Source organism: Solanum dulcamara, chromosome 12, assembly GCF_947179165.1.
Source record: "Solanum dulcamara chromosome 12, daSolDulc1.2, whole genome shotgun sequence".
NCBI lineage: Eukaryota > Viridiplantae > Streptophyta > Magnoliopsida > Solanales > Solanaceae > Solanum > Solanum dulcamara.
In genome coordinates, this window is record NC_077248.1 from 8,636,999 (window position 1) to 8,653,083 (window position 16,085).

Here is a 16,085-nt window from a genome sequence, read left to right on the forward strand (position 1 = left end):
ACTCCTTTACTTAACTAACTAAGAAAACATCAACTTCAAGGTTTTTCACAGTTTCGGTTTAACTTACCTGATAAATGAAAAATCTATCGTTTTAACTACCAGATGCCAGCACTGAATTGAATAGACGGTCCTGATGGCGTCTAAATTTTGTGATGAAGTTACATAAATACCCTTTGAACTTGCGTGGTTAGGCAGAAAAATCTAAAAATATCTTCATGGGTCGGGGGGGGGGGGGGGGGTTCGTACATGTGCAAACACAGGAGAATTTGATGTACCCATTTATCTAATTGAATCTCAACCGTTTGATTATTAATCATTCACTTGTCAAATCACCATCAAAGTTTTCATGTAAAAATTTCTACCAATTTGACAAACAATTATTCTTAGTTGAAAAAAAATATATATGATTCAACGTGCATTATTTAGGTGTTGAATGTCACCAAACATTATGTCCTATCAACTCAGAAAAGAAAATTTATTTTTTTTAATTTAAATTTTCTTTAACTTGGAAACTTTTTATGTTATTCTTGATAATATGTTCTTATAATCTTATCAATTTGATGTTTTTACACAAACAATCAGCTGAATTCATTATTTATTTTTTAAAACATAGTGTATATACATACATATAGATTATACATTTGTCACACTACTTTCAATTTGAGTGGTTATATGATATATTTAAGATAATATATATTTAAAAGATTATCATATAAAATAAAATAGAGTTCAATTAATAATGTGGTCGTATCATCATTGACCACATGTACAAAGTAATATGTCAAAATCAAATGTGCTTTCTGTTAAAAATTAACGACAAATATGTTTTCCGAAGTTCAACTACAAAAAAATTAAAAATTAAAAAAATTCATGGTCAAATACCTCTAGGAGTGTATTTAATAAATTAACCTTATTAATAATATTTTGAAATCCTAAATTTGATTATTAGTACTATTTGTTTAGTTATTTAATACTAAAGCAGTATGGGAAAAATAAAAAAAAAATTCTTAATTTGCTAAAATGAACAGATAATATAAAATATTTGTTGTCAATATAAATATCAAGTAGTAAAATAAAAGAGTACAACAATTGAAGACATCTTTCCATATGTGCTCTAAAAAGGTTACGGCACATAAAAATTGACTATTTGTTAGTTATGTCCTAAAAATCGAAGACACATTGAATTTTGGATCACTCATAATAACTTTAGAAAATTTTAATAACTTAGTTGATTGAGTAATTGTTAGTTATGGTTTGATTTTCCATATTGTAATTGCTTCTCTATTTTATCTTATTTTTTAAAAAAAATCAGAATAAATCCAACAACACAAACATTAGATGAAGGAATTTAAGCCCAAATCTTGATCTAAAGTACTAGAAGAGTTCGTTGGATTGGAGCTTTATTATAAAGAATCTTAATGCCTATAGTCGAATTTATCCAATTTTTACGGTGCGATTGTTGGTTGTTCACGGCCTAGTTATACTTATCATCTTTTTTGAAAAATAAATATAATCAGTAGTTCATTCAATGATAAATAATATCTGAATTATGGAAATATGATATAATTAATAAAAAAGATTTAATCAATAACTAAAAGACAATGCATTTGCCTAACTTATGTTTGCATCAAATACAATGTTAAAATGTGTAAACATAGCTACAACATAATTAGTTCAAATTTCTCTGGTCAAAAAAAATTAAGTAAAGTAGTTTCTTAAATTAACCTATTTTTATCAACTTTATCATTTCACTTATAAAATCACTTAACTATTGTCATTTCACATATAAAGTCGCTTGACTATTTTTATTTTACTTATAATAGTTGAGTAACTTAATAGATAAAATAATAACAATTAAGTGACTTTTATATTATAAAAATAAAGTTAAAAGACTTTATATATATAAAAAAGTTGTTAATTGAGTTATCGTCACAAAAACTCAAAAAGACACTAAACAAGTAGTAGAATACCTTTGTAAACAATTAAGCATCATCAATTGTTGGCACAATTGCCAAGTGCTAACAAACATCTTTTGATAACAATACAATATGACAATGTGTTTCCCAGACTTGCCAAGTGCTAACAAACAGCTTTTGCTACAATGGTCCTTGTGGTTTGTTTTGTAAGTATTGATCCCTTTGACATATATGGTAAGATAATCACTCTCAAGTTATTTGAGAAATGTACTGAAAACTCATCTTTCATTTTGCTCTCATGAAATCAAAGGCGTATTGACAGATTAAGTCGAATTTGAGAGCAAGTTACAATGAGCATAATTAGTAAATGAGTGTCATTGACCAATAAATGGCCATTTGAATTAAGATGGGTTGAGCCAAACTGTACGCCATGACCTAACTCTTACCATATTTTGTTTCTTTATTTGTTTGTATCTTTAATGGAAAAATTATACAAAATGTCCATTTGATCAAAATTTCTTATCCAAAATAACTCACTTATAACTTATTTCTCAAAACACATATATTCCAATAACAAGCAAAAAGCATGTTACTTGAGTCTATTATATATGTTTTTGTTTCAATTAATACAATGTACAAATACAATAAGTTGTCATTGTCTTACTATTTATGACTCACAATTGAATATAGACCTATCTAAAATATACGATAGATGTTTATATTTATGTATAACAATGATAAATTATATTGATTAATTGTTAAAAAAATATCAGCGATGAAACGTAAACATACACTTTCAAATTCAAAATAATCGACATGACCTATCACTTTTGCCATATGACATGTATGAATCATAATATCTTCAATAATATCAACATCATCCTCTTCCGCTCTTTGGCTAAAATGAGAGCTATAGAATCTAAGAAAACGATTGACTCCAAGTACAACTTCACCAACAAAGTCTCCATCCAAGTCAAATGGATGAAACCTCATAAAGGTTGGCTAAAGCTCAATAGCTAGTTCTAATGGTGCAATAGAACCAACTACCAACAATGCTACTTTGTGATATTTATAATAAATAACATCATGAAAAAACCACATAATTACACAAACATTCTTACCATAAAAACTATTCGACTCTATAGTTTGAAATATTTACATATTATTTCACTAATTATTAATTTTGTATCAGATTCAAGTCAGATACACCATTTCTTTAGATTTCAATAGAGATACATGTAATTTTGATATCAGATACATTTTTAAATACAGATACATAAGGAGATAGGCGAGCAAGAGGGGCGAGTGAGATAAGAGAGAGGCAAACGAGATATTCAATATGTATCTTTTGATACTAGATGCATGTATCTTTGATACCAAATACAACGGGGGCTAGAGGGAGATATGTGAGTGAGATAAGAAAGACGTGAGAGACAGAGTCAGTATATCCCAAATACATACGAATCACGCTTATTAACCCTCCCCCCCAAAAAAATAAATAAAAGAAATTGTAAGTGAAAAAGATCTTATGGGTTTTAAGCCCAATAAGTGTACTTAGTTTAGTTTCAAAGTCCGGCCCAATTTCTAACCCTTCTTTTTCCTCTGTGCTTGCTTCATATTTGTACATGGAAGAAAACCAAGCTCCTGCAAGGCGTCACTCTGGTCTTCTACTTTCATAAACCCTAGCAGCCTCGTCCCCCCTCCCCTTCCCCCTATGGCTACAGCTGCAGCTATCCCCACCACCACCGTTCAAACATTCGAAAATGACATGGCTACCGACGGCGGATCCGCCGCCAACGCCATCCCCCTCCCGGCCGTTATGAAAGCTCCGATCCGTCCCGACGTTGTAACTTACGTGCATGCCAACATTTCCAAAAACGCCCGACAACCTTACGCCGTTTCGAAAAAGGCCGGTCATCAGACCTCTGCTGAGTCATGGGGCACTGGTCGTGCTGTTTCTCGTATTCCCCGTGTTCCTGGTGGTGGAACGCACCGAGCTGGACAGGGTGCTTTCGGTAATATGTGTCGTGGTGGTCGTATGTTTGCTCCTACAAAGATCTGGCGCCGATGGCATATGAAGATCCCGGTTAATCAGAAGCGTTATGCGGTAGCTTCAGCTATTGCTGCTTCGGCGGTTCCTTCACTGGTTCTCGCTCGGGGACATCGCATCCAATCAGTACCTGAGCTTCCTCTTGTTGTTTCTGATTCCGTTGAGGGAATTGAGAAGACTTCTAATGCTATCAAAGCTCTAAAGCAAGTGGGTGCTTATCCTGATGCTGAGAAGGCGAAGGATAGTCATGCCATTCGTACAGGAAAGGGTAAGATGCGTAATCGTCGCTACATTTCCCGTAAAGGTCCATTGATTGTGTATGGAACTGAAGGGGCTAAGTTGGTAAAAGCCTTCCGCAATATTCCTGGAGTAGAAATTTGCCATGTTGATCGTTTGAACCTCTTGAAGCTTGCTCCTGGAGGTCACCTTGGACGGTTTGTTATCTGGACAAAATCAGCTTATGAGAAATTGGATGATATTTACGGGTCATTCGATAAGCCATCTCAGAAGAAGAAGGGGTACTTGTTGCCACGTCCAAAGATGGTGAATGCTGACCTTGCTAGGATCATCAACTCGGACGAGGTGCAGTCTGTTGTGAGACCTATCAAGAAGGATGCGAAGAGGGCGACATTGAAAAAGAACCCACTTAAGAACCTGAATGTGCTGCTGAAACTCAACCCCTATGCAAAGACTGCAAGGAGAATGTCTCTTTTGGCTGAGGCTCAACGTGTCAAGGCTAAGAACGAGAAGCTTGACAAGAAGAGACATCAAATTACTAAGGTATGTCCTAAGTTTTTTCTAAAGTTGTGGACTTTGATACATAATCTAAGATTTTTGTGTAGTTCTACAATTCATTTACTTTACTACTTTAGTTTATATCTTTAGTGATGGTATAAGAAAAATCTGCTAACTTATTTACATGAACTGATACTACTACAATAACAACAATATACCTAGTATAAACCCTCATTGGGATTTGGGGAGGGTATAAGGTAAGCATACTTTACCCTACCACCTTGGGAGGTAGAGAGGTTGTTTTGGATAGACCCTTGGCTAAAAAGATTATTCGAAGTACCATAAACATACAAACACATTAACAATTTGCTGAATCTACCATACTCATGACATTTAGTTTGGGTTTTTGCTGGGTTTGCATTGCTGCTTGTGTACATTTACAGAATATTTTAGGGCTGTTTTTTTAACTTAGTTGTTGTGTTGCTTGATTCTTTTCTAATTGTTTTAGCCGAGTGTTTTGCATTTACTTTCTCATATAGTTTACTGCATGTTTAAGCCTGCTAGGGAAGCTAGTAATAAGATTTGTTTTGGAACTGAGATCTGGTCTAGGTGGTTCAGTTGCAAAACAATGCATAGATGGTAGTATTAAGAAAGGGAGGCTTGAAGGGCAGGATACTGTTGGATTGAGTTTCAGTTTGTTTGGCTTGATTTTGAGTACGGGGTCAAATGAATTCGTACATACAATCTTCATTTTTTTAAAAATTCTCCCGTCTCACATTATTAGTCGTTTTTCCACTTTGCACTTCCCTTAAGAAATATTAATTAGTAGGGATTTTTGACTATAATCTTTCTTATTAAATATTTGTTCAATTTATGTGTCATCTCCATTAATGAGTGTTCAATTGCCAATGTCAAATGATTAGAAAATCTAAATAGACACTTGGTAAGAAACTAAATCAACAATTTTAAGTAGTAACACCCCTAATCAAGGACTTTGATATTAAGGGTAAAGTGGGGAAAAATAATTTTACATTGAACTTCTAAAATGACAAATAATTTGAGAAACTATTTTTAGAAAGTGGCAAATGATTTGAGACGAGTAAAATTTACGTATTTAGAAAGTACATTAAAGTACTAAAAGTCAAAAGTGTAGTTAACAATGCAAAATATTACTCCATCCGTCTCAAATTATCCATCACTTTTAAAAAAATTTGTCTCAAATCATTTGTCATTTTAAAAGTTTTAAGTAAAATTAACCCTTAATAAAGTTTTTCTTGTAGACTACAAAATCCTTGATTATGGGGTGTTATTACTTCTCAAAGTTGTTAATTTAGTTTTTGTTGATATGCACACAATTGCATACTCATTTCATTAATGGAGATACACGTATTTTGAGTAAATACTTAAAGGAGAAAGACCGTAGCTTAAATATAAATATGGTTAAAATTCCTCCTAATAAATATTTCTTAAGGGGCGTGTAAAGTGAAATAGTGACATAATTTGAGACGGAACGAGTAAGAAAGTACTTGAAAAAAATTATGATAAAAGAAAATGTCCAAATACTCATGCTATTCCAAAATAAATGAATTTTTGGGGCGTGACAAAGACATTAATTAATTTTTCAATATTATCCTTTTGTAATTAATTCAATTCATGTCTTGAAAAATAGTTATTCCATGCCAATATAAATGATTTTCTAGCATCCTTTTTTATTGACCAAAATGAATGATTTTTTTCGGAGTCTATTAGTTAATTTTTTCTATAATTACCCATTTTCTAGGAGTATAGTACTAAAAAGAGGGTGTATTTTTCAAGGCATGATATACCCAATTACAAAGGATAATACTGACAAATTACCCTTTGATTAATGTCTTTAATAACTTTCTTAAGGGGTGTGTCACACCTCAAAACTTCATTTATTTTGGAAGGGAGGGAGTACTATACTCCTAGAAAATGTAAAATAATTGAAAAACCCCATTAAGAAGAAGGGTAATGTTGGACAAAATTAATTATTACATTTTTGGACTTTAAAAAATTCCTTCATTTTGGATTACAAAAAAGTTGTTAGAAATTCAATTATATTAGAATGGAGGGAGTAGTAACTAAGACAAACATTGAAATAGAGGGATGATGGGTGTTTGGATAAAGCTTTTTTTAAGTGACTTAAAAGCCAAAAGTAGGTAGCTACCTCTATTTGACTTTTGGCTTTTTTGTACTACTTTTTAAGCTTTTGCCAAACACCTCAAAATTAAAAAGTGCTTAAAAGCCAAAAACACCTAAAAGTAAGCCGATCCAAACACCCTCTAAGACAAGAAATGTTAATTCCCAAATTAGTTTAACACCTGAACTTCAGATTGTGCCCTGTTATTTATCTCTTCTAGTGGTAATCCCATCAGGCCATCACTATCATCTTCTGTTTTCTGTTAGTGATAAATGATAATCCCTATAATCTTCAATCCTCCCTTCGTCACATATTAATTGTCATCATAAACAATATTTAATTAATTTTATTGATAATTGAACAATCATAACTTCAACCAATAGTCACTTGCTGAACTCTTCAAATTATAATTTCTATGCTTTGTAATCAATATTGTTACTTTAAGAACACCTTTCGTGGTGGCCTAGTGGTTTGGGCTTGGGACTTCCATGTTGAAGGTCTAAGTTCGAAACCCCTTGCAAGCGAAAGCAAGGGATTTGATCGTCGGACTAGACTTGCTTACTGCGGGTTACCTCTCTTATGTGATTTGCGAGCTATTGCATAGGAACAGGGGTTTTACATTGTGCCCACCCAAAGGGTAGCGGCTGTGGGCTTCCCTTGCCATAAAAAAATATTGTTACTTTTAGACCAATTTGTTTTAAGGGCAAAATGAGAAAACTAATTAGTTCTATCTTGATTTTGTAAAATGACAGTATTTTGGGATATGTATATGTAGGGATGGCTATGGGGTGGGGCGGGGCAGGGTGGGTTGAGCTCGACGCACAAATTTTTTAAACCGCTCCATCCTGCATTAATTTTGATAATAATTACTTCAACCCGCCTCACTCCCGCTCCCTTGCCATCCTATGTATATGTGGTATACCTTGACAACTAATATGGACGGAAGAGTGAGTATATAATGTTAGTGGATGCTAAATGTTAAATGAACAAACTTATTTAGCCATTTGTATTTGGTTTGTTTTTGTGTTGTAGAGCTGTTTTTAGTTTTTTTTTTTTAGAATTTCTTGGTTTTTGTTTTTTCCATATAACTGTCAGCATTTGGAATTGTTTTACTGTTGGGTTTTATGTCTCTCTGGGAGGAAAATTACTAATGCCCTACAGTGTCTTGAATTTTTTGTGTTCAAGTAAAACTAACTACACATATACTGCACATGTTTTTGTCTGAATATTGTTTTTGTTGAAAAAAAAAGAATTGTGTAAGAAGACTGTCAAAATTATAATTTAGAGCCCGTTTGGATGGGCTTAAAAAAAGTAACTTTTATGCATGAAGTGCCGAAAGTTATTTTTATAAATAATAGTTGAGTGTTTGGATAAAAGTGCTTATGCCGAAGAAATGAGGAAAATGATGTGAATTTTAGGGTTAAAAAGAATAAAAAGGGTAGTTTGAGAATTTAGTTAAAATGTAAGGGATATAAAAGTAATTTTCATGGTCAAAGAAAATGGCTTTAAGCACTTTGAAAAAAAAAATTAGGAATCCTAACTTTTCATTTTTGGCTGACTTAAGAACTTTATGGCTTAAAGTTAGCATTAGATAAATACCACAATAAGCGAAAAAGGGCTTATAAGTTGGTTTGACCAACTTATAAGCCCATCCAAACGGGCTCTTAGTGAAGCTGAAAATGGTACATTTCAGTTTTTCCTGCCAATGAACTTTTCTCCACAAAATTGATATGATTACTAGTTGTAGCATTCAGTGTATTGATTCGATATTAATTTCACGAACATCATAACACCTTTATTTTTCTTTGAAACCTCAGTTTGGTTGTGCATTATGTTACTCAATTTTCTTTTATCATATTTGACAGGAGGAGGCATCAGCTATCAGAGCAGCAGGCACATCTTGGTTCAAGACAATGATTTCAGATTCTGATTACACTGAGTTCGAAAACTTCACAAAGTGGCTTGGTGTTACACAGTAAATGACCGTTTTTGTTTTGAGATTATATTAGAAACTATTTTGTTTAATTGTTGGTTCAGTCTGATCTTCTTTTCAGTTTTGATGGTCCAACCTGAGATTAAGTGAGAGGGAAACTACATCCTTAAGTCACCAAAGTTACTTGCGAATTCTTTCCCTTACCACATTTTGTTGTCAAGTTCTCTTTTAGTTGAAAGAATATTTTTAAGAGATATGGTATTGAGTATTATATGGCTCTCCAACATTGCGTGTATGACTTATTTATTTCCCAATCTTCTTTTATTGTCTGTGTCTCTTCCTCCATTTGTGCGGGGAGGGGGAGGGGGCGGTAATTGAGGATATTACCTCTTTTCTCGTGTGTATTAGTTAGTATTAGTATTTTAGTGCTTGTATATAAGGGAATAACTCAGCGGCTTCCGGTCGTGCTGCTTGCTTGAGTAGCTTTCGGTTGTCCTCCCTGATTTATGCCGTAGCTGGTCATTGATGTGTACTTATATTCATTTTTGTATTTTTTACTTTAATTTCTTTTTTACTCTTTTTGGAATATGTTATATATTAAAAAATTAAGTGTAAAGTATTATAAATTACAGTGATTAGCAATTTCAAAATTTTATGTAAAAAGTATTATAAATCACAATAATTAACAACTTAAATTGGGATAGAGTAATAGCCCGCTTGGATTGACTTATTTTTAAGTAGTTTATAAGTTAAAAACTGCAAGTTAAAAAAATATACAATATTAAGAAAATATTTACCATTTATAGCAATAAAAAAATAATTTCACTGAACACTTATAATACATTTATAATACAGTTTTAATACATATTGCAGAGAACTATTTATAAAACATATATAATACAAGTTTTATAAATGGATAATACATTTATCACATATTTTAATAGACTTATAATACATTATGTTGGTTTCTTACTACACAAACATAATATATATTTTAAAACACTTATAATACATTTATATTGTATGCATAGTTCACTTTTAATACAATTGTAGATTTATCATAATATTGCTATATATTGCTATAAATGGTAATAAATAAAAAATATCGCTAAAATCAGTAATTAATTTTTAAAAAGCACTCAATCAAGTAATTTTTCCAAAAATAAATAGGTGTAGGCCAATTTTTTTTGACTTATAAGCTATTTTTAATTTATAAATTATTTAAAATAAGTTCATCCAAATAAATTTAATTATTTATTGGGGCTTATTTTAAGCACAAAATAACTTTAAGTTGGCCAGCGAAACACTCAAAAAAAGCAGAAAACAGCTTATAAGTCAATCCAAACGGTCTCTAAGTAACATATATTATTTGAAATGATGTAAAAGGTATAATAAATCACCGTAATTACCAACTTAAAAATTTAAAAGACAAACAAAATCTAAATGGTTCTTGAAATTTTATCAGTGCCACATAAATTGGGAAAGAGAAAGTAACATATATTATTTGAAATTTATGTAAAAGGTACTATAAACTACAATAATTAATAATTTAAAATATTTAAAAGACATAAAATTTTAATGCGACATAAAATGGAACAACGTAAATAATATATATTGATTAAAATGACATAAATGTATAAATCATAATAATTATCAATTTAAAAATTTTGAAAACATAATTAATTTTTTCAATATCACATAAATTGATAGAAAAGAATAATATATATTGGGCCCGTGCTAGCACGATATCTTATGACTAGTATATATATAAATTGTGTAAATAAGTTAATCACATAAAATCTATTTATTCATTTAATTATATACGTCAACAGCAATTGCAACATGCCCCTTTTTTACGCTTATTGAGGTTAATAATGCATATACTTAAGGGAATAACATATTTTAAATGCTTAAACAAGAACAAAATAGGATTGATAGGTAAGGAAAATGTGGGCGACTTTAATGACATACATTCAGCTCAAAATGGTAATGGTATAATTAAAAACTAATTACATCCAAGTGGATGTCCACTTGCAATTATTTTTTAATATAAGTGGGGCCCATTGCCTACTATTTTTCTTCATCTTTTGGCTATAAATATAGCCTCAGCAATGTAAGATATAGATATAAAAAAAATACATACATGGCTTGGCTTTCTATTTTCCTCTCTTTTTTTATTTTGCCAAGTTGATTTATTTTATAACACATTATCAGCACGAGCCTCCTAACAAAAGAAGTAAGAATTTTATTTTCTTAAAATGTGTAATATCTCAAAACTTGAATTTATTGCTCTTGATATATCCGAAAAAGGCTACTTATCATGGACACTAAATGCCGAAATACATCTAGAATCGATTGGTCTGGCAGACACCATCAAAGATGACAATATGACATCAAGTCAAGACCATGACAAAGCCATGATATTTCTCCGTCACCATCTTGACGAGGGTTAAAATTACAATATCTCACATTAAAAGACCCTCTTAAACTGTGGAAAATTTTAAAAGAAAGATATGATCACCTGAAGTTGGTCATGCTTCCATAAGCACGTCATGATTGGCTAAATCTGAGATTAATAAATTTCAAAATATAACTGAATATAATTCTGCCTTGATTAGAATTATAACTCAGTTAAATTTATGCGGAAAAGAAATCACTGAGCAGGATAAACTTGAAAAAACATACTCCACAATCCCACCCGCGAATATGCTCCTGTAATAGCAATATCATGAAAAAGGGTTTTAAAAAATATTCTGAATTACTTTTCCACCTTTTGATTGCTGAACGTCACAATGAACTATTAATGAAAAATCATGATAGTAGGCCCGTTGGTTCTTTGCCACTCCCTGAAATGAATCAGACAAATTATAACCAACGAGAAAGAGGTCATTGCCCCAGTCGTAGTCGTGGTCCTGGTCATGATCGAAAAGAAATTATAACCACGATACTCGACTGACACCGAAAAATGATCAGCAGTACAAAAAGAAGAGTGAAAAGCTAGAAGCTTTACCAAAGAAAAATTCAGAAAGTATGTCATAGATGTGGAGATATGGGGCACTGGTCACAGACTTGCCGGTTATCAAAACGTCTGATTCAGCTATATCAAGCATCCTTGAAGAGAGCAGAAAATAATCCAGAGACAAATTTTATCTCTGAAGATAATATTGAGCCTATGCACCTGGATGTAGCTAATTTCTTTAATTTTTCAGAAGACAATATGAATATTGATAAGCCTAATAATATTTAAATATTTTTTTTATTAGTCTGTACTAAATATTATGTTTGTATTTTTCTAATCCGTGTAAATAAATAAAAGTTGTGTAATGGACCATGTTTTAATTATAATATTTATTTTATTTTTTTTGAAGAAAAATATGGATATGCCTCAAATTTTATTTGGATCAATGATCAATCACGAAGATATTTGTGTAATTAATAGTGGAACAACTCATGCCATTTTTAAAGACGAGAAATATTTTTCCAACTTGCTTAGAAGAAAAACAAATGTTACTACAATTTTTGGTAATTCGAAAATGATTGAAGGCTCCGGAAGAGCTACTATATTTCTACCTAAGGGGACAAAATTGTTATAGAAGATGCACTATTCTCTTCTAAATTCCCAAGAAACTTGTTAAGTTGTAAAGATATCCGCAGAAATGGATATCATGTTGAGACACTATATGAAATGAATACTGAATACCTTGGTATAACCAAAAGTGTCTCAAGCCAGAAATATATTTTGGAAAAATTACCAACTTTGTCGTCTGACCTATATTATGCAAAAATTAGTGCAATTGAAGCAAATATGATCATAAATCAGCAATTTGCTAATCTAAATACATTTGTGCTATGGCATGATCGAATAGGTCATCCTGGATCAATAATGATGAGGCGAATTCTTGAAAATTTAATTAGACATCCGTTAAAGAACCAGAAGATTCTTACGAATGATGAATTTTCATGTGCTGCTTGTTACCAAGGAAAATTAATTGTCAGGCCATCGACCCTGAAGGTTGGCATCGAATCTCATGTTTTCTTAGAACGTATACATAGAGATATATGTGGACCTATTCATCCACCTAGTGGATTGTTTAGATATTTTATGGTTCTAATAGATGTATCATCTAGATGGTCTCTTGTGTGCCTCTTATCATCTTGCAACCTGGCGTTTGCCAAGTTGTTGGCACAAATAATAAGATTAAGGGCACAATTTCCAGATTATTCAATTAAGGCCATTCACCTTGATAATGCTGGAGAATTTACATCCCAAGCTTTTTATGATTATTGCTTATCAATTGGGATAAAAATTGAACATCCTGTTGCTCATGTTCATACGCAAAATGGCCTTGCAGAGTCATTTATTAAGCGCCTACAATTGATAGCAAGACCTCTACTAATGAAAACAAAATTGCCAATTACTATTTGGGGTCATGCTATCTTACATGCACCAGTACTTGTGCGTCTCAGACCAATACATTATAATAAATATTCTCCGTCACAATTAGTATTTGGTCATAAGCCAAATATAGCCCATCTACGAATTTTTGGATGTGCGGTATACGTGCCTGTAGCACCATCACAACGTACAAAGAAAGGCCCTTAACAAAGGTTGGGCATATATGTTGGGTTTGACTCCCCCTCCATAATTCGATACCTTGAACCGTTGACTGGAAACTTATTCACTACTCGATTAGCAGATTGTCGGTTTGATGAAATAACTTTCCCGCCATTAAGGAGAGAGAAAAAGAAACCCGAAAAAGAAATTGCATGAAAAATTTCTTCACTATCTCATTTTGATCCACGTACCCGCACATGTGAGCAAAAGGTCCAGAAGATCGTCCACTTACAAAATATAACAAATCAAATGCTAGATGCATTTACTGATTTGAAACGGATAATTAAGTCACATATTCTTACAGTGAATTTGCCTATCCGGATTGATGTCCCAAAAGGACCATCTACTAGTATCATAGCATCTGAATCCCAAACACGGCTGAAGTGTGGTAGACCATTGGGTTCAAAAGATAAAAATCCTAGAAAGAGAAGCACGCGGAGTGACAAACATGATACTACAAAAGAACCTCCCGAAGAAGATCAAAATTTGAGTAATCCTGATAATCTAGAAGAAATCAGTGAACCCGAGACTCAAGTGAATGAAGAACTTTCAAGAAGTTCTACCGGTGATGAGATAAATTTAGATCGATCGAAAATTACAGTGGATAATATTTTTGCATATAATATTGCACTTAACCTCATGCAAGATAGTGAAAGTCTTGAGTCTAAATTCGTCGAAGAATGTCGACATAGATGTGATTGACTAGAATGGAAAAAGACAATGTAATCAAAATTAGACTCACTTACTAAACGTGAAGTTTTTGGACCTATAGTCCAAACCCCTGAAGGTGTAAAATCAGTTGGCTATAAATGGATTTTTGTGCGAAAACGAAATGGGAGAAATGAAATTATAAGATACAAGGCACACCTTGTTGCACAAGGATTCTCTCAAAAATCCAGGGTCAACTATGAAGAAACATATTCACCTGTTATGGATGGAATAACTTTTCGATATCTCATCAGTTTAGTTGTACATAAAATTCTTGAAATACATCTAATGGATGTAGTTACAACTTACCTTTATGGTTCACTTGATAATGAAATTTATATGAAAAATCCAGAAGGATTAAAATTTCCTGAAGCATGTACTAAGTCTCGGGAGATGTACTCAATGAAACTACAAAGATCATTATATCGTCCGAAACAATCAGGGCATATGTGGTATAATCGCCTTAGTGAGTACTTGATAAATGAAGGTTATATAAATGATGTCATTTGTCCATGTATTTTTATTAAGAAAATGAAATCAGAGTTTGTTATACTCACCATTTATGTTGATGACATAAATCTCATTGGAACTCCTAAAGAGGTCCAAAAGGCGATTGAATATCTAAAGAAAGAATTTGCGATAAAAGATCTTGAAAAGACAAAACTTTGTCTGGGTCTACAAATTGAACATTTAGGACCTGTTATATCATGACGGTCTACAAAGCAATCTATTGTTGCTATTTCTTCAAATCATACTAAAATAATAGCAATTCATTAAGCAAGTAGAGAATGTGTGTGGTTGAGATCGATGATATAGTTCATTAAAGAAAGATGCGGCCTAGAAAATGATGTCAAAGTATCCACAATTATATTCGAAGACAATGCCGCGTGCATAACTCAATTAAAAGGTGGCTTCATAAAAGGAGACAGAACGAAACATATTTCACCAAAATTATTCTTCACACATGATCTTCAGCAGAATGATAATATTGATATACAACAAGTTCGTTTAAGTGATAATCTTGCAGATTTATTCACAAAGGCATTACCAACACCAACGTTTGAAAAACTAAGATATAAGGTTGAAATACGTCGTCTCCAAAATATCAAATGAAGTTTTTATCAGGGGAGTAAAATACGCGATGCACTCTTTTTCCCTTAACCAAGGATTTTTTCCACTAGATTTTTCTGGTAAGGTTTTTAATGATGCAACACTCAAGGCGTATTACCAGATGTGTGTACTCTTTTTCCTTCACTAGGCTTTTTCCCTCTGAGATTTTCCTAGCAAGGTTTTAACGAGGCACAACATCAATGGGTGATCAGGATAAACATGTATATTATTTATAACTATGTATATTATTTCTTGTAAAGTTTTTAATGAGACACATTTCACGTGGATATCAAGGGGGTGTTAAAGAGCAAGTGGAACAAGTGGATGTCCACTTGCAATTATTTTTTAATATAAGTGGGGCCCACTGCCCACTATTTTTCTTCACCTTTTGGCTATAAATATAGCCTCTGCGTGTAAGATATAGATATAAAAAAAATACATACACGGCTTGGCTTTTTCTCTTTTGTTCTCCTCTCCTTTTTATTTTGCCAAGTTAATTTATTTTATAACACATCCAACATATTTAAGAAGGTCAATTATCCTAATATTAAGAAACTCTTAGTATTATAAAACACTACACAATCTGGAAAAAAAAAAATTCATTTTAGAGTGCATAGTTCATCATCACTCATCAATGCCACCTTATCTATATATTTTTAGAACGATCAAAACATCTCACAATCAAATTAGTCATAACGAGGATACTGGTGACTCACAACATCACCACGAATCATTAACACACACTCCTCCAAACCAATACACATTTTGACACCATTCAATTCAACCCATAAATCATCATCATTCTCTGGATATACCCACCTCAACAAGAAGTAATGAATTAATTGATTCTGCACACC

General features: G+C 32.3%; 1 protein-coding gene across 1 annotated transcript; it reads left to right on the top strand.

Annotated features, from left to right (window-relative positions):
- The first annotated feature begins 3,507 nt into the window (after nucleotides 1-3,507).
- Nucleotides 3,508-9,051, top strand: LOC129876649 (60S ribosomal protein L4-like). Its single transcript, XM_055952138.1, has 2 exons — nucleotides 3,508-4,746; nucleotides 8,728-9,051. Exons 1-2 carry the CDS (start codon nucleotides 3,631-3,633, stop codon nucleotides 8,839-8,841), a joined length of 1,230 nt encoding a protein of 409 aa, XP_055808113.1. The 5' UTR covers nucleotides 3,508-3,630; the 3' UTR covers nucleotides 8,842-9,051.
- The last annotated feature ends 7,034 nt before the right edge of the window (nucleotides 9,052-16,085 follow it).

Excerpts from the sequence above, each read along its gene's own strand:
- LOC129876649 (XM_055952138.1), top strand. The coding sequence starts at position 3,631 with ATGGCTACAGCTGCAGCTATCCCCACCACCACCGTTCAAACATTCGAA. Across the intron at positions 4,747-8,727 it reads AGAGACATCAAATTACTAAG|GAGGAGGCATCAGCTATCAG; the intron begins GTATGTCCTAAG and ends CATATTTGACAG.